Raw genomic sequence first — 24502 nt, 5'->3', positions numbered from 1 at the left:
AACATTAAATAATAGCACTGGCAAAAGAGTCACTCTGATCCAATAATTTCCCAAAAATGAGCACCAATGGCAAAGTCGCACTCATCTTAGCTTGCATACCATTTTGGCTCACCTTATCTTGCCATAACATACTCTCACTACATACATTTTACAAACTCCTTTAGGAATAAAACAATAGACAACATAGCAATTCTTTCCTTCAGCACTGTATTTCATCGCATCTACAGTTTTGCAGGCTAACTTTTCAGCATTTTTTATTGTACCACTCTTAACACAGATTGCATTTTTCTTTTTCTGATATGCTGCCGATTTTGGAATCAGTTTTGAGCGACAACACTGACAACTCATTAAAAATTTGGACGTTGCATCTACCTGCACTTAGACCTCCTTTAGTGCTAAACATTCCCAGTATGTATTTTCATCTGCCTTTAAAATAACAGAAAATGCATGACCAAAATCAAAATACAATTTACAGTTAAGCACTTTTATGCTTCTCAAAGATTAATGTTGTTTGTACTAACTCAAAAATGAAAACTGCGTAAAGAATGAAACACAAAGGAAAGAAGTGGACAGGGCGCATGCTGACTTGCAACTCTGTGCCTTTCCTGTCCAATTATTTCCTCTGTGTTTCACCCTTGCATGGTTTACGTTTTAAGTTCATGCATCACCAGCTAGCCCCTCATCGCACACTACTTGAATCGTTGTTTGTGTCTCAATTCTGGACGACAGCACTACATATTTCTTGCTGTAAGCATGTGCAGTTCTATATCCTTACTGATTTATAGTCATAGTCACAGGAGGCTGAGCACAAGACAGAAGCACTAACACTAACCAGAGTTAACCAAGAGAAAAGACTGTCGTACCTTGTTGAGCACCTTGGGTAGACTTCCAGGGGCAAGTGTCAGAAATACACCCAGATTGGATATACAGGACAAGGTGTAGGAGAGGATAACTGGATCCTATGGCAGTACGAGGGGCAAAACAAAGACGTCTTTTTTTTTTTAATCCCATAATCAACATTGCAATGTAGAACCCCTTTATAATAAAGTGACTGAGACCAGCAAAAATCTTTACTATATCAGTTGTTGGTGATACATGGTCCTGAAGATGCTGTCTGGTAGTTAAATGGCTACTTGCTAAACACGTCTTGTTGTTTAATGAAAAAAAAAACACTCTGATATAGCTTCCATCTCTCTATCATCTCTTTGTGCAATGTTTTTCAGTTATAAAATTTTTTTACATCTAGTGGAAGTACCTCTTAAGCATGAGGACAACGTGGCTACGAATACAACCGAGTTTGGTTTCATGTGAAAATCAAAGACTTTAATGAACACGGTGTCACTTTTTACTGTTTATGTTTTTTAAAAGGCAATAAATGATAAATGCGCATGGCAGTCAAGTGCTGCAAGACAGCACACGCTGCACCTCCACTTCTTGCCTCCGCTGCCTCATGCTTTGTGCTTCACAGTGCAGTGAATATTCGCCTGTTTCTTTTCCCTATTTCTTGCTGCACTTTTACTCTCCCTTACTTTCTGAACAAACTGTGCCGCCGCCTTTCCATTTGTAGGCAGCTTTACTTTTTTTTTTTTTCCTACGCGCTGCACGCTTTCCCTTACGGCTCCAAGGCCTCCGTAAAGTAGGCTTCTCCTGAATGCTGCTAAGCCTAGTGGTAAAGCCACTTAAAAAAAAAAAAGACATGGTGTTATTATTTATTTATTATTATTATTATTTTTTTTTTTTTTTTTTTTTTCAGATACAAAAGTATTTTCCTCGCGATTCTAGGCAGTACACGGGCGGCGATGTCATATCGTGGGAGTCATTGCCGCGGCCAGGCGCACTTTAGCTGATTTTTACTAAATATGTATTTACTATAAAGGCGTAAAAATATACAGTTGTCTATGGAAGATGAACTGGGACTTCAGTTTCACTTTACTATATCCGAGTTTACTATAGCGGGGTTCTACTGTATTAGTATGACAAGTGAGAGTAGAAGTGTCAAAAGTATGCTCTCACCTCGATTTCGAAGTTGAGCAGGGATTCCAGCAAGAAGATACCTTCCTCTGCGCTTGGCTGTGGACACAGGAGTGAGATTGATGGCTCAGTCACAATGCTTCATTCAAAACTCTCAGCTCTGACAAGAATGACTACCACAGAGCAAAAGAAGACATAAGTATCTCACAACGCCTCAGGAATTGAGACAAGCGTTGTTCCGATATTTAGCGCCATTCTTTTCTGTGAACACTCCACAGTAAAGCCCAAAGAACTGATCTTCCGAGCCTCATTCAAGCACATTTGCCAACGACAGCTAGAGTAGCCACAGATGGAAGCTATGGCCACAAACCCCATATGCATAACATGCCAGTCCATGATAAGAAAGTAAACCTTTCAAGAAAGTAAATCTTTCCTGTGACTTCATCTCCAAGGCGGAGCACTTCACAGCTTTGTGCTGCTGACAATCGTGTGCATAAGAAAAAGATAAATGTACTGCTAACATATCTCATTTTATTTTCCGAAAACCTACAGTGGCCGCATAGACTCGAACCGTGCAATGGAATAGTTTGCAAAGAACAACTGCATGAAGTCAGTACAGAAAGGAGGCTTCCTGGCTAGCCGCTCACAAAATGCACACGCCTGTTAAGTTTGCTTCATCCACTGTCTATTAAATTCTTCCCTTCCCATCCCATCTAGCCTTAGTGCTTGCTGCGACAAGTTCTTCTTCAAACATGCTGGCAGTTCCTCAAGCAACAAAGCCACATCATTCAGAGCACATGGCTCAAAAAGTGACATCGTGCGATGTCAGTGTGCACATTAATGAACCCCGGGTGGTTGAAATTTCTGGAATCCTTCACTACGGCGCTCCTAATAGCCCAAGTCACTTTGGGACCTTAAACCCCTATAAAAATATAAAAGCAAAAAAAAAAAACATACAAACAAACAAAAAGCACACAGACGATCAATGAGGTTCATGCGGCAGGTCTGTGAGAGCATTACTTTTCTACGGCATGCTACATGATTACGTAATTGCCTCTGCAAAGACATGATAGAAACATTAGTTTCTGGATCATCTATTGCGCGGTAGTAAATTTCACTTAGGTGGCCTAGACCATGTGGAATGTCCTGCAGCAATTGACATTTTGTCTTTAAGAATAATCGCACCAGCCAAAGGAAGAGGACGAAGAAAGACGAGGCACACACGACAGCTGCCATGTGTGCCTTGTCTTTCTTCGTCCTCGTCCTTTGGCTGGTTTATTATTCTTAAAGACAACGTCCCAACTGACCCAGGTTTCAACTCTCCTGACATTTTGTTTCAGGTGAAAGATTTAAACTCAATGGAATCATTGTAGCTCTGTGGTCAGAGATGTGGCACTTCCATGCCACCTCCCGGAAGCAAGCTCATGATTTTTCGACCTTCATCATCATCATCAGCCTGACTATACCCACTGCAGGGCGAAGGCCTCTCCCATATTTCTCCACTTAACCCGGTTCTGTGCTAGTTGCATCCACTTGACCCCTGCGAACTTCTTAATCTCATCCGCCCACCTAACTTTCTGCCGCCCCCTGCTACGCTTTCCTTCCCTTGGAATCCAGTTTGTTACCTTCAGCGACCATCGGTTATCCTCTCTTCGCACTACATGTCCTGCCCATTTTCGACCTTGTGAAGCTTCAAAAGGAGGCTGCAAGGGCCCATTGTGTTTAGTTCCCATCTCACCCTTCCAGCCAATCAGTGCCTGGCCATGTCACCTGCCAACTCAGAGGCGCGTTCATGAATTTTCGAGACTGCAAGGCTTGCGCCATGAACGATTTTTGCCGACATGGTGTTATTAACATTTTCGCACTGAAAGCCTAACAAAGGCAATAGTACCCCCGAATTGGGGGTCAATAATAAAGTGAAGTGAAGAGACATGCTTGTGATTTTTCAAGGCTGCCAGGCTTTAAACAGTCGATGCTACCGATGCCACCGACAGAGAATTTTTCGACATGGGAGGATAATACCGCTCTCTCCTTTAAAACATCTGTGAAGGGGACACACAAAACATTGTGAAAGCAAACAGCTGTTAATTTCATTTTTCATGCACATCAATTCTCAGCAAGAAAGAGAAAAAGATGGCTGGTTTTGCACGGTCAGGCCAAATGCACCAAGATGTGCTAGCATTTCATTTTTCACTTTTGTTTCAGGTCTCACATACTTTCGCATACGGTTCCAATCTATCACATTATATTAAGTACTGCTGAAATAGACACAAAGTCCTGCATTAATCAAGCCATACAAATGTGCCAGCCTGGTTTGGGAGTAACAACTCTGACTTGGGATCCAACGGTCCCGGTGGGTTTAATTCCCATCTCAAAAGTGCTGCCCAAGTTGGACGCTGCTGCCAATCGTTTCAGACAGACAGACACCAACAAAATGGCGAATGGGGGCCACCCCGGTACCTGCAGTGGTCGCTCAGTCAAACAACATAAAAGAAAAAAGCGTTTCTAGTAATTAATTTGCTGACCTGGAATTTCGTCGCTAGATGAGAGGGAGACACACCAGGGAAAAGTGAGAACATCAACAGAAGGCGGTCATTACCAGGCTGCCAACACAGCACATGCAGGCTCACTAAGTGGACAAGACTGGATTTTAATCTTATGGGCACTGTGGCCGAACACTCCCTATGGGTTGAGTGTTTTTACTGCCCTGGGCCCATATTCCGAGTTTGCGTCGTTATCGAAAGTGTCGCTATCTCACATGACTTTGAGTCATCTGGTTGGTAGAAACGGCGGAACATGATGTTGCCACCTCTTCCAGTTCCGTAGTGGCAACACCCGGTTTTGGCGTTAGATCGATCAGATGACTTGAAGTCACGTGAGATAGCGACACTTCAAAAACAACACAAACTCAGAATATGGGCCCAGGGCAGGGCCCGTATTCTGAGCTTGCAGCTCAGAATACGGGCCCTGCTCCCATTTGGTGCAACCCTTGCAGTATTTTGCAATGTGAGTTTCTTTTATACGTTCCCAAAGGATTTAGCATAAAAAACAAAACAAACACCAAAGTCAGTGTACAGACTTCACTTGCTCTTGTCAGGTCGAGCACTGCAAGATTCTCCCCTAAGAGCAGGCCAACAAACTATTCTACTTCCTAAAGGAGGGCCATCGATATCATCTCGCTCCCTTCAAGCCGAGCAAACCTCGTTGCGGCCACTGTTCCCAAACACCCTATGGACCTACAGGGTGGATGAATATGTGCCGTAACCCCCTGAGGCAGGCATGTTCCTTGGTCAGTATCTAAGTCACAATACTAAAAAAAATATATCATGTCTCATTGTACTTGCAAAATACTATAGTTATACTATTTCAAAATAAAATTGAGTAATAGAGTAACGATTGAGAATCCCTTGTCATACAATTAGAAGAAGAAAGTAATAAGACAGTATAATTAAATGCTGAGTGCATAACTGAACCATTTCCTCTCCATTCATTGAGTAATAGTCAAATTAGTACTTACAAAAAAAGTAGTTCTACATTCCTATTACTATGACATCTATCACAGTCCATCTTCCACAAAAGTCAAAGGGAAAATTAAGATGAAATAGGAAAATAAGCAAATAAGAAGGCAAACTAGATAAGTATTATAAAAAGAGGGAGGGTAGAGATGTAAAACTAAAAAAAAAAAAAAAAAAAAACGAATTTTTATCGCTGCCTTCAAACAACACCTCCAACCACTTTATGCAGAGAATGATGCTCTTTTTTAGCTTTGTGAGTTTTTCAGATGTTGTCCAAACACACGGAGGGCTCAGAAGCTACACATATGTTGTACCTTTCCTTTTCTCAAAAACCAATTTTAATTTTTTTTTTGCCCCAATGGGTTTCATCCTCATCCCAATTGTACTACTACCCAAGTTGGCAATGGCTTCAGACAGGCAGACAGACATTGGCAGAATTAATGAATGGGTGTCAAGTGATAGCCCACTAAAAAAGAAAAACATTGAGCAGTTCAGTTCACCTCTGATGGCATGACCATGCATATTCAGTATAACCAATATTGCATATTCGGTATATCCGAATAACTGAGATTATGTGTTCGTTATATCAGAGATCACATGGTATGCATGCACCTTGGTTATAACTTAGGCTGCATGTTCGGTATACCCAAGACCATGTGGTATGCATGCATCTTTGTTACAACCGAAAGTGCGTGTTTGTTACATCTGAGGTCACTTGGTATGCATGCATCTACGCTATAATTGAGGTCACATATTCATTACATCCAAGATCAAGACCAATTCAGGACTAAAGCGAAACTTCTAATGAACACAGTAGAGCTAACATTTTAAAAGAAGGAGTTCATATTTGCAAATTATCACTGGTATGTGACTTCATTTTTAGAAAACAACACTAGTGGCTCAGACGCACTGACTGCTTGGTGTATTGGGGGAGCTTTAAAAGTATAAAGTGTTGTAGCTTTATAATATGCTTATTGGATAATACCTTACCTTTGGGTTGGGTGAGGTGAGGAAACGGCTGAACACGCCATCCATGAACGTGGCAAGGGCATCCCAGCGTACTGCTGACGGTGAGTTGAGTGAGCAGTGACCGTTGTCGGGCTCTTTACAAGTAGCATGATGAAAACAATCATAACAGTAAGTGAACAAGCGAAAACAAGAAAAAAAAAATGCAAGTAAATGTATTACAAAAGGTGCAAGTTTGCTTACCAGGTAATAGGGACAGACCCCTATCACACTAATTTCCTGAAGGCCCACAAAATAAAAGGCACAGCAATAAGGCTCCCTTTGAAATTTTTTTTTTTTAATATGCAGGACTCTGGGCAGTGAGTGGTACTAGGTCTCTTCTGGCTTTTTTTTTTTTTTTTCCAACCCTATATGCCACAAGCAAACGAGTTCATTTCACTTTCACCTCACAACCATATTAGACTGAGATTGGCTTGTATAGGAGGCTCAAGATTGGCTCCAATTGCAATGTGTAAATGGTGTGGATCCTTTACAGCCTCTAGGCCACCACAAAAAACCACATTATTTCTTTTTCATGACCCACAGCTCACAAAAAGCTCAACAGGCTAACACAATTGTTGCTACTTTTGGAATAATGCTGACACAAAAGTAAATTGTGCACTGCCACTTCAACATCCCAGTCTTATCAATACAGTTCTCCAGCACCTACATATAAAGTGGATCATAGGAGCGCCAAGAATGTTAATGGCTCATAATGACCAAGGTGAAGAAGACCAGACGCCTGCATATGCGGTTATTTTGGTTCATCCACATGCTTTTTACTTTCAGTCTATCGTAAGTGCATGCAAACTGGCTCACATCCCTTCGCAATGCATTTGTCCCATAAAACTTCCCTGTGGTGTACTCAATTGCAGTGGTGCCAGACATACCATTTCCCACTTCGATCCTGGCTGCCAGCAGTGTCTGAAGCCACTGGCTGACCGTCTGGAAGCCAGCAATGGGATTCAGCAGAGTGGCCAAGCGCACGGCTTCAGTCACGTCCACCCTGAACTCTGGCATAAAACAGCATTCATGAGGGAAACAAAAAACAACTGATATTGAAGCACACTTTGAAATTTGCCTTTACTGCTGCTTTTTGCTTTTGCTGTTTTAATCTATCAGATGCCAAGCCAACTGGCAACATTTTGTTCCCCTTGTGAGCTTATATAGTAATACTCCGGCACAAAGTATTCAGAGCACTTCATGAGAAGGAGCCTCGGCTACAACAAAGCAAGCAGCCAGGCCGAGCAATCAGAGCTAAGACATGCTGTAATGAACTTGCAACCTAGCTAGATATTTCACGATTTAGAAGGTGATAAACCACAGTAAGAGATGAAAATGGCAGAAACACTTCTCCACTGGCCTGTGTTCATCTGTGGCAGCGCTTTACTCTCTAACTAGGTGCTAAGACAGCTTAATGTGCAACACAAAGCAGTATAAAGAGAGGTCAGAGAACAGAATAGGTTCCCATTTTCTCAGTGAACTAATTCAACACACTTACAAAGTGTGACATCTGCAATAAAAGAGCCAGGATTAGGGATAAGGATGCATGCAATTTACGCGTAACCTAGCACTCACGTCCTACTTTCCTACCTGTTTACCAAATATCATTGCAATCTCCTGCCTGATAGATGTACAAGTGCCACTGCCTAGCGTCAACATTTCTTTATTCTCATAAGTTTAATAAAATAAGCATGCAGGCCTCAGTGCCTGCATGCCTTTCTTGTAGTTGTTACAGGAATGCACTGTTCTCACGCAGTGCTAAAGGACAAAGACAATGGCAAGTGAATATAACTCACTTCCTAAGAACGGTGCAAAGTCCTCATCACTGTCAAAGTCCAGCCGGGAGTATGCACACGCTGTGCTGTCATCTCGTGATGGGTGACCAACCTGAAATTTGTTTGGGATGGGTTAACAACCCACCACATACATGAATCAAGAACACTCCAATACATTGGAAGAGTTCATGGGGCAGTTCAATTTCAGTTCAATTCAATTCGTTGTTTGCACTGAAATATTCTCCAGGCAAAACAATCAGACTTGTGCCTTGGCTGAGCATCGGAGACATTTTACAGAGAAGTGAGAGACAGCATACATATAGAGAAAAATGGAAAATATAGAAAGGAAGACACCTATTCATACATGACTACATTCTGATGTGAGTAGCAATTCAAGATGACACACGGTATAAGCAAAATACATAAACAATAATAAAGCATACATAAGAAGACATTTATACATATAAGCAGATTACAAAAAGTAATAAAATACAGGTGACACACTAGACAAAGTATACTAGAAATACATATTAAAAAAAAGTCAGTTAAAAAAAATGATGTCATTTAGTTTCTTTGTGCAAAAAAATTACTATCTTTGTACCTACATAATGTGACAGCTTATCACTTAGCTAGCTGCTCAGGCACAACAAAGAAATGTACAAACTTATATGGCAAGCGCACCATGCAGCGATCCTTCTGTCTGAAGCTCAGGAGCAAGACCAGCACTGTTCAATAGCCATTTTTCTGGTCAGAAAGCACACATTAACATACAATCTTCATCATTATCATAACTAAATTCACTGGAGGAAAAATCTATCTCCCACATCCCTCAAAATAAGCATGCCCTGTGCCAGCTACATCACTGTTGTCCCCACAAACTTCTGAATCTTATCTGGCCACATGACTATTGACACCCTTTGCTATGTCTGCACTTTCTTGTAATCAACTTACTACCCTTAATGACTATTGATTATCGTATCTCCACATTAAATGCCCTACACTTGCCCTTTTCTTGTTCTTGACTATGACTAGGACGTCATCAACTCATATTTGTTCCCTGATCCTTTCTGCTATTTCTATTTTATTTTCCATGGCACTCTGCACTTTTCGTCAGCCGACACGTTTCTGCCCCACAGGTCAGTATTGGTAAGATACAGCTGTTACCTACTCTCTTCTTGACATATACTGGTAGACTTCTATTCACGACCTTAGAATATCTGCCAAATGCACTGCACCATACTATTATTCTACTAGTTATTTCTTTCAGGTGGTCTGGGTCAGTGGTTACTACCTGCCTTAAGTAGACGTATTCTCTGACAACTTCAAATACACCAACAAGAAACCAGCAAGACCTGCTCAATACAATTCCTACACCATGTACGCTAGTAGCTCATACACAAGTATGAATTAAGCCTAATGAACATTCAGCCAGAAAAGCTTTTTCATAAAAGGTCAGGCTGGCCAAGGTGTAGAAAGAAACAGAAGAGTGGACTAACTAACCTTTGTCAGCTTTTCAGTGGCTACCTTGAAAAACTTTGGAAGCAGGTTGCGCACAATGTCCAGGCGTGACACTTCAGAATGTCGGAACAGGGCTGCCCAAACTGGCAAAGTGATGTTATTCACAGCCTGTGAAGAAGACGAACTATGAAGGCTATGAAAGACAAATTACAAAAAGTGTGCCATTACCTATGACACAAGTACTTACTTGACTTGGATGCTGCATTAGGGACAACAGGACGTCCAGGTAGGCTTGGAAAAGTTCTAAGGATGGCCGCTCAGCTTCTAAGTTCTGAAAAAGATTCGAGTGGCAAAAAATTAAAAAAAAGAAAGACCCTATTTTAGGCCATTTTATGCCATGAATTCCAAGCACTACAAGTCTGAAATCAAACTATCGATGAAAGAAATTGGGAGATTAGTAGGTGTGATCATATCAAAGTGGTCAGTGCCCCAGTCAAGAGGGACCTGCACATCTGCGAGCAAAAATTGATTTGAAAATTTTGATTTTTTATCTTTTTCACTTTCGTGATCCTGAAGTCATTCTGCAGTCATCTACGAATTTTGGTTGAAACATTCTGCCTAACTGTATGCATTATGGCATTCCACAGATGTGAAAAAGCACAAGATCGGACTTGCTGATTCAGCAATCACAGTTCAGTAATGTATAGTGAAAGAGGAAGTAGGCAGGAACCAGCACACTCAATATAGAGTGCAAAGGTACTCAGATGCATGCTGAGTCAACATGTTTCACAACCATCTACCAACCATCTATGAATGCAGTTGCCATGGCCTAGCTCAGCTAACACGATGCAGCCTTCCGCACATGCACAAAAGCACTTTCCTCACAGTGGACTGCTGTATGTATTCGACTGTGGCACCAGCAAATTGAAACTGGTCAGGGTAAAACAGGGCTTTACAGCAGTGGCCAAGTTAGTCAGCACAAAGGCCCATCCGAAGTATCCGTTAAACGCAAGATGCCATCTCCAAGTTCAAGAGTCTAAAAGCACTATGCCTGCAATGACCCCAGTTACAGAACCCTACTACGTATAACTCTGCCACCAATGAAAAGAATGCTTACGCAGCCTCTAAAATGATCATCGCAACATGAAATTTCCTGCGCAACAGTCTGCCCACAGTGAAGCGCACGTCGATGCAAACAAAGCTTCAGTGAGAAATGCATGCACTTGGTTGTTCACGTTCAAATAAGGACTCAAAAGTTCTAGTGTACCCCACATTCTAGTGCATTATCTTCTCATTTTGCCCTCCTCAGTATACATCCAACACAACAAACATGCTGATGTGAAGAGACGTTGCTCCAAGCTTCACTCACCCAGTGTGTTAGACAGTTCTGCCCAAGGTTCGCAGTAACTGAGCACAACTTCTTCAGAAAGAGAAAGGAGGCTTCATTCAAAGGCTCGTTAGATGCAGCCCTGCGGGGAGAAAGGATGGCACAAGGAAAAGCAAACGAAGAGGTTAGGAGCCCCAGTCAAAAGAATTGCAACTCGCTCTCTCACTTCAGCGCGACAATGATGGTGTCCAGTGTGTGCTGGTTGAAGAGTGTCAGCAGCAGCTTCCGCTCGTCAGGCTTCCCCTGCAATTAGGATGAAAATTTGAAAAGGCATCGTGAGGATACAATCTTTTAAAACAGTGCAGAAACCAGCAAAGTTATAATGCATCTGTCAAGGTCGCAGAAACATAAACAGTTATTTCATTCAGTACTGTCTTGCTCCTGTCATCAGCAGTCTGAAGTTAAAGTAAAGCTTTATTTGTTCCAACAGACATGAAAAGTGGTCAAAACCATATACAGCTTGACAGGCCCTTAACTGCTGGTATATGAATATCGACAAGTAGTATTTCCTTTCAAGGACAAGGTATCACAATGACGAGCTTTACATTTAATCACGTAAATTATTTGATCAACTTCACATACATAGTCACGGCCCATCACTACTATATGAAAATAATTGCATATTATATTTTCATACAGAAACAATATTCCATGGGTTTCACTACTACAACAGTCTCCCGCAGGTTAACTTTCAAAACACACGGTGGGCTGTAAGCTGCAAACAATGCCTTCTGTTCAACCTTCGTTTGAGTGTTGAAATTTTGATCTGGATCTAGTGCATTCGGCATGGTTCATTAAACAAAAAGCATGTTAAAGGTCAACTACAATGAAATTTTTATTAATGTAAAAGAAGTATTTTCTTGTAGTACGTCGAGAGAGTAGTCAAGGCTGAGCTCCATGTACACAAAAACTCATATGAATGAGACGGTGGCAAGCGCAGCGCAAAGAGAAATGCATGTGCTGTTTGCCCTGTCGCTTGGATTTGCTGAAATAGAAAACCTTGCTAGCCTGGAAGCACATGCGCAATTAGCCAGTCAGATTCTGAATGGCCATTTCCAGTTTGTCACATAGCCCCTCCCTCCCCCCCCCCCCCCCCCCCCCCCCCCCCAGAGTTCTGTCTTCGCCTCAACGTGCATCATCTTGGCCATCACCTTTGTTGCTGAATCGCTGACATAGAGGTTTTGCATTAGCTGTGAGGTAGTCACAAAATTTAAACAAATGGAACAATCTGCTTGTCGGTAGGATGGGCTCAACATTTGGACTGGGCTATGAGCGAGCGCTCTACAGCAATATAGCAAGTTGAGGCAATACAGATGCTTGATTCCTAGTGTCAATGCGCTCCAGCTGCAGGTGTGATACCGCTCGCGGCTCACTTGCAAAGTTTTCTCTTTCACCAACGAGATCAAGGAACGTGTGTGTTTACTGAGCCGGTGTGCGATGGCCCAGCACATCCCTCGTGAGTACACCATCGCTGCCACAGGAAAAATTTCTTTTGCCTCGACAGGCAGGCCCGTAAAGTTTTCAAACGGAAGTGTTTGTGAACCCACAGACATCAAAACTCTTGTGCACGTCACCTTTGCTTGCATAAGGGTTGCCCCCTAAGCAAACGATGGCTGCCTTTGCTGTGCCTCCTTGTTGTGTTACTCTCTTTTTCACTCATTCTTCAAATCTCGTTAGAGTGCACGATTTAAAATATAAAATAGTTTAATAGTATAGCCAAATTTGAAACAAAATTTCAAAATAAAAGAATGTAAAAGCAGCGTGGTGTAGTCACTGAAGGGACAGAAACTTAGGCAACCCTTATTAGAGAAATGTGAACACCTTTTTCCACATTTGTCTACAATTTTTAACACACTCGCGGCTGTTCCAGAGACCAAAAATAACCAATCGCCAGACAGTTTGGCTTCTCCGAACAACGTGGCTAACCAAGAACGACACCGTCAGACCAAGAGCCAGCTAGGGTGGCTTTTCTACTCTACAGCACATGGTGTGTAAAACAGTATGCCAGAGCAAAAGCTACCATCATTTTCCCCTGAAAATTTTTGAAAAAAAATTTACGCGCAACAGAGACAACACACAGACACAGACACACAGTGTCTTACATTTTCCCCTTCTCTGTGACAGCCGGAACGAGCACACTGATGGCTACCAGGCAACAACTGCCTATGCCGCTGCTTCCATAGTGCTACAGACATGTTCGAACGCCATGCACTCGTGCCGTGCACCGCATTAACAAACATTTATGCCGCAGTATCTTCTACAGCGCAGTTGGTGAATGCAAGATAAAAACACTACAAAGTGCAAACCTTCGCACGAAGACTCGCCGCACCACCACCAGTCCCATGTGTACTGTGGTGAATCCTACCACCTGAATACAAGTGCACGCTGCTTGGCAATGGGAGTTCGATATACCCTTTCAATGGTGAAACCATGTTCGACATATAAAGTAGAAATTATATGTTTTCGTTGCAAATATTTAACAGCAGTTCGATACGACCAATAATCCATAATATCAGTGTTAATTATATCGAGGTTTGACTGCAAAATGAAAATATGGAATTCATATTGAAACAAGTGTTTCCGGAATCGCTTACAAAAACAAGTTTTTTTTTTAAACTGAAACTAGTAGAAAAGCGACCATTACTCAGAGCTGGAAATGATGTAGAAAGGGACACAATCAGACCCTTGGACGCTGTAGTTACTGCATTTGAGCATCTTTCTGTTGCTTATACGAACCGCAGCAAGTGGGCAAGCATTATATTTGAGTGCTGTAACGAATGCGAACTCCGGTCTAATGAGTTACAGCTCTGCAAACGGATGCCAACCACCGACACAGACCAGAATTTGCTTACCCTGTGGTTTCTGTACTTCTGAAGTACATGGGAAGCACATTGCCCATCATGCCCATTTATTCCCCCCAACGACTACATGTTTCAGCATGGAAATCATGATGGACAGTAATGTATATTGCGCAAAAAGACGAGACAAAGAGAAATCATGCTGGGAATCATGCTGGGAAATTATAAAACATTCATCACTGCTACAAACATAGGACCTTCAAGCCGCATCTCAGCCTCCAGTTTTTTTCTGCAAGCAGTGCAAAGTCCATTCACCCACAACAGGCCCTACTTGAAGACATTTCTTCAGTGCCTGTTCGTACTTCATATCCGGTAAGTTCCCCAACTCCGCGACATGCCACCGGTGCATGCGTCGTCTGCTACGTAGCTTTCAAAACACTTTGAAGAACGAAACTACTTTTCTGAGAAGCATAAAACCATGTTGTGAACCATTCTAGGATTCACCAAATACATTACAGACATTGTGGCCAATGTGAAATTTCGTTGAAGCTGGCCTTTTAAGACAAGTAAAAGTGGCACATCTAAAAGCCTCAAGAAATATATACCCTGCGATTTATTTTAACCTTTACAGATATAGTTATTTTCAACCCTGCAAGATATAATTTGGTGCAACCTATTCAGGTGGATTGTACAGCAAGGCAGACATTATATGCTTGACAGAACTCAGTGGTGAACAATTAATTAACTAAAGTTAGCTAATCAATTTTTTTACTTCTGATTTTAAGGGTCAACATTATATGAAAGAATTGAAGGCTGACGACATAAAAACAGTCTAGTTTCTAAAATTTTCTTTATCGGCATTACAGTTCGAAATAGCTATTGTCAAAAATGCCCAATTTTTAGCTTTTAAAGCTGGCTTCCAAAAACGAATAACTTTAAAATGATGTCGCTGACATTTCTAATACAGCAAATATGGAACCCATTTGTCTAGCTTATGCCATAGAAGCAGTTAATGTAGTTTTCGCGACAATACTATGCCCAGAGGCACAATTTTAAAAATGTGCATTGCAGGAAGCCAACTTGCAGGAAGCCAACTTGCGAGCTAAAAATATGCATATTTTTTACTTAAACAGCCACTGTCCAGGGTACGACTTTTTAAGCAAAGGAGCCCTATGCTTCGATCAGGTACCGGAGATAGATGCCACAAAGCAGCAAAAATACAAAGCAAAGCTCTCTCATGCTCTCCTTTGGGAAACCAGCTTTCTTACTCTACGCTGGCCCGTCAAGCCACGAGGCTGACAGCAGGATCACAACGACATCCATTGGTCCGTCTTGCTGACTGACAGGTGAAGGATGGGTGCACACCACTAATTGTGTTCACCGCTCGCTGCACGCTTTTCCCTCGCCCCCATTTCATTCTCTCGCTTTCACTCCGGCAGGACCTCTCGTTTTCTCTCCTTTTTAGGAGATGCCCCACCTCCCTCCAAATGCGGAGGAGGAAGGGGAATTTAGCTTGCGGAAGCTAGACAACCGGGCAGGAGAGTGAAAAACATTTGAGAGGGAACGGAAGGAGAGGGAAACGCAAAACTGATTGATTGCGGTGGCTGTAGCTGCGTTATTAATGACTCTTTTTAAAACATTTTTTGCAGCCTTGCATTCTGGGGGCGAAGCCTAACAGTAACCGGGGAGGAAAATATTCTTAACCAGAGGGTTGACAGTGGGCCTTTAAATATTTTGAAATGGATAATAAAAAAATTTAAAAACTGGACTCAGGTTCCACTTTGGCAGCCCTGAATTTCTTAATGTAATGTTGGCTTAAAAACACAAAGTAAACAGGTTATCAATTAACTTTAGTTATAATTTATCATTTCTTCACTGAGCTCTACCACAAAAATGATGTCTGCCTTGCTGTACAATCCACCTGCGCAAACCACACCAATGTACCTCTCGCAGGGTTTAAAATAACAATCTGTAAACAGATAAAAATACACCCAATATATGGCAAATGGCAAATGTCTCGAACAGCTCCATGAGCCGGACATTTTTGCTCAGTGCTGTCATTTTCTATACACACATGAAAGTCTAGCCTCAACAAAGCACACTTTAAAGATCTTGCAGTAGATGATTTACAGACTAGTATGAATTATATTATTAAGCAAAATGTCGAGCCCCTGTGTCGACATCTGTCACTTTCAAACAGAAGCAGCAGGAGCAAACAATCATTTGTGCCAAGCCAACCATGCAAGCCAGCAAGAAAGGCATAGCAAATTTCATTCAGCTTCAAACATGACAAAAAAAAAAAAAAAAAAAAAAAAAAAACAGTGGCTGTAACCTCACAACTGCCACTTTAATCCTCCTTTGACTACATTTAACTTTATTCACAAGCTAAAAATACAAAATAATTTATAAAGCTGCACCAGGCATCAAGCAAGTCTGTTTGTAGCATTATTTTACAGTTGTGACATAGGCAAAGGAGGTGCTGTCACAGTATCATGTAAAAAAAGACCAACATAGTGCAAACTACCACTGAGGGGAATGGTGCACAAGTCTTTGTTCAAATGTATTTATACTTTAGATGGACATTTCTGCACTGGCTATCATTTGCATAAGTGAATTTCAGACCTTGCGGCTGAGCACTTGTAGGAGGCACTCAGCGGCCTGGACGCGGAGGTTCACATCCGAAAGCAGGAAGCAGAAGATACGCGGCAGCAATCCGTCTGAGCCCATCACTTCTGTCAAGGGTATCCACTCCACAAAGCCAGCCATGGTGAGCAGGGTGGTCTCTGTCAGCTGCCGGTGAAGTGCCAACTGTGAAGCCAAGTGCCCCGGCACAAAGTAATCAATTAAGCAAACAGGGTACGCAAAATAAAAAAAAAAGAGATTTTTGATTTTTGTGTAATTTAAAACCCCTATTCTATCTTTTACATAGTCCAGCCGTTCAGTTATGCACACGCGAAATATTTACTCCGGAATCGACATTTTTCAAAACCTAGGTGGAAACTAGCCACGCCCCCTTTGACACCTGCTTGAGATCTGCGCCTATCTTAACCTGGGGGAAAAATGAAAATAAGTCTGCGCCTATTTTGTTCATGTTTGGCGGGATGGTTGTCACTCATCTGACAACAATGAAAAACTAGCTAGCATATTTTGTTTAGTCAAACAAATATTCAGATGCAGCTGGATTACTCGCAACTCGAGGTAGTTTGCTCGTGCTTCAGCGTGTTTTTGTGGGCAACCAACATTTTTTTTTATTTTGAAGCTCAATATTTAGCACTTATCCAATGAAAAAGGCAACAAAATAGTTTAGAAGACAACGCTTGCATGGAAACTGGCATACGTCGATCAGCAATAACACCAAATCTTCGCAACACAACATAGCGGTGGACGCCGCGGTCACCGCATGCGTCTGCATCGAAGCTTTCACGCTCGGCGGGGCGCATGGAGACCATGAAGACAAATGTCCGTGAGCCTGGCAATGGCATAATTGACATTAACCTTCTCTCGTGTGCCGTGGCCAAAAGCTGCTCGTGTAATGCAGGCGGTAAGGATTTGCATCTGGTTGAAGACTACATAACAAGGAGTTGCTTGCACGCTTTCCCAGCAATGTTTAAAGTGCTTCTCAGTGCACCGGTTCAAGACATCCAAACGGAAAACATCGAGCAACATGGCTCGAGCTGACATTTGAGGTCATTCAGAATTCCTGCAGGGCAGTTCACAGTCCACTGGTTATGTGAAGCTGACTGATGGCAAATATATACTTCATGAGGAGGGATACACGACACGGTCACTAGCACAGAAAAGAAGTATTGACAATGGAAAAAAACCAACAAGTTGGTGGCTATTAAAAAAATTCATCAGCATGTATTTCTAAAGTGCTGTATTGTAATAAAGCTCTTTCTTTAACATCAAAGGCAAGTATCTCAAAACATAAAATTTTGCTGCATTTGACCCCCCCCCCCTTTTTTTTTCAGAAACTACTGGAGCGAGGAGTATACAAATTTAGAGCTATTGAGAAAAACACTACAGAGAGTCTACTGAACCAGAATTATCAGCATTGATGGAAGGAATTTCAATTTAAAGGTAATTTACTGCAGACTGCGGCTTTATAACTTGGTAGCCCTAGTAAAAAAAATGCAAACAAAAAATCCAACGACAATAATCCTGGCTCAGTACTACTACCTCAGATTGCTGATTACGATGATACCAGGGTGAATTCTCTAAACCCAGCAGATCATGAGAAGAAGGGCCTACCCTGTTCCCTTAAGGCAGCAGATCCTGACGACTCTCAGATTGCTTAGTTACACAGTTAAGTTTTCCATGTATTGTTAAGAAGGTAACAGCACCAAAATTTAAACTTCGTTTCTTCCTTTTTTTTTTTTTTCTGGCCATGAAACATGCATTTCAAATAGTAATGCAGTATGCAAAGCTAAAATAATAAATGGTCATGAACTCCATTTGGACTTAACGGACAATGTTGTAGAAGAGTACGCACACCTCTTTATGAAACCTCAGTTTCCTTCTTCCTCCTTACCCTACAGAGAGCAAACAAGTGATGCGAGTGTCATATACAGGGACCATAACGCTAAGCAGTGTGCTTTCACTGCAATCACTTCCAGCACTTCTTCACTGTATGGAACAGCATGAAAAGGGCAAATTACACTTGAGATCAGGCTGTCCCCTTTCAACGTCTGACACAGCAAAGTAGTGATGTGCTGAGGAACCTCACATTATCTGCTTCCAAAAAGGGCAAAGAGCCCGCTGATAGTGCACCTTACGTACTTCCGAACTGCAATAAATGCTTCGAAGTAGGCTCCGCTGAGTACGCTTTCCTCACAAATGCACGCATGGCACAAGAATAAAGAAAGCACTTCCGCTCCCCTTTGAGCCCAGAATCTCACTTGGAACCATGTTGCTGCTGACCAAACATGCCAGCAGAATTGCATGACATATGTACCCTGCACCCTCTGTTGCTCTGATGCACCCATTTTGCAGCAAAATGAGGGATAAACTCAAAGTTCTGGCCCAAAAGTGCTGAATGCTTAGGGCAAAGTCAGGGTTGCCCCAGTGTTCTTCCATCACCCATTATGCAGATTAAAGAAGGAATTTGACTTCCAGCAGCAGCTGCATTTCAATCCTCTTACAAAAGGTGAAAAAACAAATGTGAAAATATGCCTCTGCAAAACCTAGAGTATAGATGCTGTACTGAAAAAGCACAGGTACTGACCTCCCGGTCGTTTTCCCCAGCGTTCTGGTTGTTCCTCTGCAAAAATTCACACAGATGAAGAGAACCACTCACTGCCGATCAGTACTTTCTGAAAGCACACTAATGTGGTGCCATGTGTGCAGGTTGAAAAAGAAGGATAAGCAGTGAGATAAGGCATTGCTACATAGTAACTGCTGGCTACTGGCATTTCAAAATACTACAGTAAATCATTATCTGTATGTAGAGGGAAGCCATGAGGAACCACATTGTTGTGATTTAGGTAGTAGGCTTAAAGGTAGAGCAAGTCTGGGCACTGAAAGAGTTGGGCAGTTTTTCCACTGAAGAAGGTAAGTGCTCGTGGATGCTGTTCTCTGAAATTCATCATCATAGTCATATCATCAACCACCATATGTATGTACTATTTCTCCTATCAACCCTGTCCAGCTGTCCAGTGCTAGGTGCAGTCATCCCATCCTGGGAAATTTCCTATATTCATCCTCCCGCATGACCTTTCAGCGCCCCTTCCTATGTGCGCCTTCTCTCCAAATCCAGCCTGCTACTCTTAAAGATCACTGGCTATCTTGCTTTCCCATTACATGTCCTGCCCCTTTCTTCTAGACTTCAACTAGGATGTTGATAACTCCCATTTGCTCCTGGACCCATTCTGCTCTCTTCCCATCTCTTAATAGCACAACTATTATTTTCCTTTCCAAGCACTCTGCGATGTCCTCTGTTTACGTTCAACTCTTCCTGTTAGCCAACTACATACCTCCCCATAAGTGCAAGCATCATCAAAGAAAACTTTTTTAGGCCATGCCTATTGCGCAAACTTTGCTCAGCTGACCAACATTCTGATATGCACCTGAATTTTTGCTTAAACCAAGGCTCAGCAACCATTTCGCGAGCCTCATGCACCTACTGATACTATAACAGTCAGCTGAATAACTCATGCATATTATGCACACAAGGATCAGAAACTAGAACACTCGTGACAACATGCGTAAGAAGAAAGCTAACAGTCGCTCAAGCCAAGGACAGCCTAAGAGAATGATTCCATCACCAGCTTTCTTTTTAATTTGGGGTGATGATCAATGGAAAATTAGTAGTGTCGAACATTCCCATTTCTATCCCCATGATCAGAGGTGGTGCTACCCTCAAATGTAGGAGACTGAACAGCTGTTGCCTTAGCCTATTCGGTAGAGCGTCGCACGTGATGTTTGGAGGTTGTGGGTTTGGATCCCAATGGTACCATGTGGTTGTTTCTCCTTGTGCTTTCTAAGTAGTCATCTTTCAGTTAAAAAATGGTTAAACTAACGATTTCCCATTTATTGAAAATGGCCTGAAGAAGTATTCCAAAAACAAATTATGTGGCTCACCAGGTCTCGATAGCAGGTGTAGTGAGTGTCAAGCGTGCGCACGAGAAAGCCGCAGATGGCTGGCAGGTTGGCCACAAGCGCCTGGTAGAGGTCTCGCCTACGTTGCCCCTGCACAGTCTGCAGGTCAACCACATCCTCGGCAAGTCGGAGGAACGTCAGCAGCACCAGCTCCTTTTGGGTCTCCTGCGTGAGACATCACTCGCTTGGACCACTTACACAAGATTCGCTTCGAACCAGATAGGCGCTATTGAATGAAAGCACTATATTGAAAAATTTTTAAGGTAAAATAAAATATGTTTGGTTTGGCGCATAGGGTTAACGTCCCAATGCGACTCAGGCTATAAGGATGCTGTAGTGGAAAGCTCCGAAGATTTCTACTACCTGGAGTTCCTTAACATGCAGTGACATTGCACAGTGCACAGGCACTTCGCTTTTTGCCTCCATCGAAAAACGGCTGCTGCAGCCACGACTGAATCTGTATCCCTGAGTTGAGTAGTATATTCTGTAGTAAAATAAATTCAAATTTATTAACAGCACAAAATAATGAAACTGGCATCTTTAAAATCATTTGGTGAAGCGTGTGAACAGATTACGGTATATAGCAACTGCCACTGAGTGGAATTGGTCAGACAAAAACCAATCAACAAGTCCTGTCTAATTGCGTTTCCTCTAAGGCAGTACATTGCTGGCCCTTTATTATTTGTGAGCATATGTCTAAATGTTCTTGCTTTCAAGTTTCTTTCACTTCAACTTGAAACAAATCGAGGAAGCTGAAGTAAAATCCACAAAAGAGGGCTGAGGTTGCACTCTTTCTCACTGAACACTGACAGCAAAGCAAAACAAAAAAGGTACAGCAAATGAGAATGTATATTGTAGACATATAAAAAAAAATTGAGAAAAGCAGAAAATAACCACGCAGTATTTCTGCAGCAAGGCTGTAAAAGCGACTGAAATTTGACTGTCGACATTTCTGCGAATTTTTTGGACAAACAGGAAAATTTTTGCCTTGATGGTGGCATGGTTGCCAGTTTATGCCTTGAAACATATGCAGTGTAAACATTCCAAGGCTAAGAGTGGACCCATTATCTCCAACCCCCCGTAGATTAGTTTCTTGCACCAGCCAGCACTTGCTGCAATGCATGACATGCAATGGCAGTCTGAGAGCCTGCAGCAAGCACTCACACCAAGTATAGCCAGGTTGTTGAGTTCATCCATGAGAAGCGGCCACTGCTGTGGCCACTCGCGCTTGATCATTTCCACGAGCAACTTCGCAAGGGCATCCTTGATGTGTGCCTGCTCAGCAAGTAGGTGCTCCGTACCCTGCAAAGCATGCAGATTGTGCACAATGAGCAAAGCTCATTGCTATATCTACATATAGTAATTGCAATAAATCCTGTAATACAATATTTTGTGACGTAATATAAAACATTTTGCAAGTGAGGCAAGCACAGCTGATCTCACTATCATGAGCACCTTGTTAATGCTTATATTTAATCTTTTGGTAGGGCTTCTACTACATCCAATGTACAGTAGACATAAGTTTTTTAACAAAACTTTGAAGTTCAAAAGTTTCAAGAGAAACAGTGCCAACCATAGCTGTCACATACTTATCGCCACAACAAGCACCAAAGCGTTGTTATTTATAACTCAGTAGAATAAAGCACCTGATCCATGACCCATATCAAGCAGAACACACTCCTTTCAGTACAGTAAAGTATCCCCCCCCCCCCCCATGTGCTCAATAACACAATATAACAGAATACAGCAAGTTCTTTGAATGTGTGGTCACACTTAAGGCAAGAAAGCATTCAAATACAATATTCTACATTTAGGTGAGTACTTTCAGCTGGCAGACACAAGTGTAAATGATTACAAACACACCTCTGCCATCATCTTCATGACATTTTCTTTGATGAACTGCTTGTCAGCAATGGCAATCATGTTCCAGCGAAGCCTGCACGACAAGAGCAGTGTAACCATCGTGCTGCAACCTCTCGTTTCAACAAGGCTCACTTGATACAGTGCTCCACAAGCTGCAGGCCAATGTGGCGCACCACCGCATGGTTGCCCTTGGCAGCAAGAGCGAAGCCACATTTGGCACAGAGTGGCGAGTTTTCCTTGAAATTTTCATAGGCCTGGAAAGAATAGTGGAGTGAGGTATAAGTGTGAAAGGATACACAGGTATTCTCCAGACAGAATATGTGCTGTTGGCACACTTTGATGCGATCCAAACTATGGTTTGTCTGGTCAGGTAAAACATTATAGGCAAAAACTTGAGAGAAACTTTGCCCACTTAAGGAAGGAGTTATGGCTAGTCATCACAAATTGATGGAGGACATAACGTGGCAAATAATTCCAAATGATGATATCTACCATGCTCACGAGGGCACAGCTGGCAATGGACATATAAGCATGATGCATAGGCATCTACAAAAGTAGTCAAAGGACGAAAATTTTTTAAGGACAAAAATTTGAACAAAGTTTTCGTGCTTTGCAACTCATGAGCTGGCCAACTCATGTACACGGCCCCGACCTGAACAGTGACCAACATAATTTATTTCTAAATGCTTGGCCACAACAGAGTGAAAAAATTCGAACATTCTGTAAACCTGGTATTTTGCAAACTTTTCTAGGCATCTGTAAAGTGATAAGTGCTGCGTTCCACGTCATCACCTGACAACTAAAGCTGTTGTTCCGTCTCTTAGCGCTTCTATGCTGGGACGTGCAGATGGGAATGTATGCTCTTTTGTACAAAATTTTCTTCTAGAATATCACAAAACGTTTTCCATCATAACTGGTTATAATTATTTGTCCTGTATTTTTATATACTTTTTGTTATTCCTAACTACGTTTTCCTTTTTATTTATTATTATATTTTTTTAATCTCACAAATTTAATTTCAGCAAGTCCATGCACCACTTTCACCCATCACTGTCAGTGAACCGGATTTGCTCAAATTTCTAACCTCAGTTCTGCACAATGGAATCTCAAACTGTAATCACTGCCTGGTCGTGGCCAACCTCCCTTGCGAATATGCACCATTTTTTATGAGGACAACAACAAATGAAAGCCCTAAGCAAACTGACTGCACATTCACGTAAGAAAACTGACCTGTTCTTCAAGCACCTGTAGCTGTTGTTTTCTGCTCAATCCCACACACTCACAGTTCCAAAGAAAGATATGCAATGCATAGTTAGAAATGTATGAAGCTTGCAATCATCAAGCCTTCACGGGAGAGTAAGAAGAGTAAAGAATAAAATAAACTGAGCATTATAACAGTTCGTTCGACAAATACACTACGTTATGTTGAACGCACAGTTCAAACAGCGATGGAATATCACACGCCAACAACCGACACATGCACCTACTCAACTCGAATACAACAATGCTGTTACTGTAATAAAACAACTGCTCATAAATTTAGTTTAGCAGCAGCGAACGAAAAAGACGACGAGTGAAACTAACGTTGTAAGCCTCCGCTCTTAGCTCGGGCGACGTCGTGAATGACACAGCGGCTTCCACCCATGCGATGATGTTTTTGCAAGCGTCTTCAATTTCAGCCATCCTAAAGAGAGAGTGCAGTCGGCCAGTATTTCGTTTACTCCGCTGAAAGCATCATAGTGGCGAGAAAAACGATAAACCGGCTAAACTCCGTTTCGGTATTCTTTGCTTTGTGTACTCAAAAGAGACGCCATTAACAATGTTGCCCGAAAGTAACATGAGCTACGTCGATTCTGACGACACTGTGTTGTAAGGAGAACAAAGAATGCATAATAAAATAGCCAAACCTCGGCTCATCCAATTCTCACGATGACGCCAGTTTTCAGCTGCAACATATTACATTACTGTGTAGTTACGTGTACTATTGCGATGGCGACGTCGCAAATCCTGCTAATAAAGTTCACTAAAATAGGCGTATGCAACGTATGCAGATCTCCATAATTTGCGTTTATTTCGGAAACCTCAACATGTATAACATATGCTGCATGTGCACTTATACCGAACATTTGC

The 24502-nt window shown here is 42.0% G+C and overlaps 1 protein-coding gene across 4 annotated transcripts in view; it reads right to left on the bottom strand.

Moving 5' to 3' along the window:
- Ranbp21 (exportin-5-like protein Ranbp21) overlaps positions 1 to 24412 on the bottom strand; it is a 56455-nt gene extending 32043 nt beyond the window's left edge. Inside the window, exons 1-16 of one of the 4 annotated variants that reach the window (XM_084581844.1) lie at positions 24280 to 24412; positions 22505 to 22626; positions 22373 to 22445; positions 21674 to 21811; positions 20492 to 20674; positions 19137 to 19172; positions 16535 to 16720; positions 11281 to 11357; positions 11097 to 11196; positions 9975 to 10058; positions 9770 to 9895; positions 8291 to 8381; positions 7382 to 7504; positions 6477 to 6589; positions 2014 to 2070; positions 864 to 959 (exon numbers count right to left, since the gene is read on the bottom strand). In XM_084581844.1, the coding sequence (XP_084437970.1) occupies positions 864 to 959; positions 2014 to 2070; positions 6477 to 6589; positions 7382 to 7504; positions 8291 to 8381; positions 9770 to 9895; positions 9975 to 10058; positions 11097 to 11196; positions 11281 to 11357; positions 16535 to 16720; positions 19137 to 19172; positions 20492 to 20674; positions 21674 to 21811; positions 22373 to 22432 (1470 nt within the window). In that variant the 5' untranslated portion in view covers positions 22433 to 22445; positions 22505 to 22626; positions 24280 to 24412. Of the gene's footprint in view, positions 1 to 863; positions 960 to 2013; positions 2071 to 6476; positions 6590 to 7381; positions 7505 to 8290; positions 8382 to 9769; positions 9896 to 9974; positions 10059 to 11096; positions 11197 to 11280; positions 11358 to 16534; positions 16721 to 19136; positions 19173 to 20491; positions 20675 to 21673; positions 21812 to 22372; positions 22446 to 22504; positions 22627 to 23602; positions 23856 to 23956; positions 24238 to 24279 lie in introns of those variants that run through there. The other 3 variants (XM_084581842.1, XM_084581845.1, XM_084581843.1) reach the window with 3 other exon arrangements.
- Positions 24413 to 24502: the final 90 nt, after the last annotated feature.

This window comes from Amblyomma maculatum, chromosome 10 (assembly GCF_055883805.1).
Source record: "Amblyomma maculatum isolate TAMU_Amacu chromosome 10, ASM5588380v1, whole genome shotgun sequence".
In the NCBI taxonomy this organism is placed as follows: domain Eukaryota; kingdom Metazoa; phylum Arthropoda; class Arachnida; order Ixodida; family Ixodidae; genus Amblyomma; species Amblyomma maculatum.
Note: the sequence above shows the minus strand (reverse complement) of the source record. Positions and strands in the feature narration are given on the sequence as shown.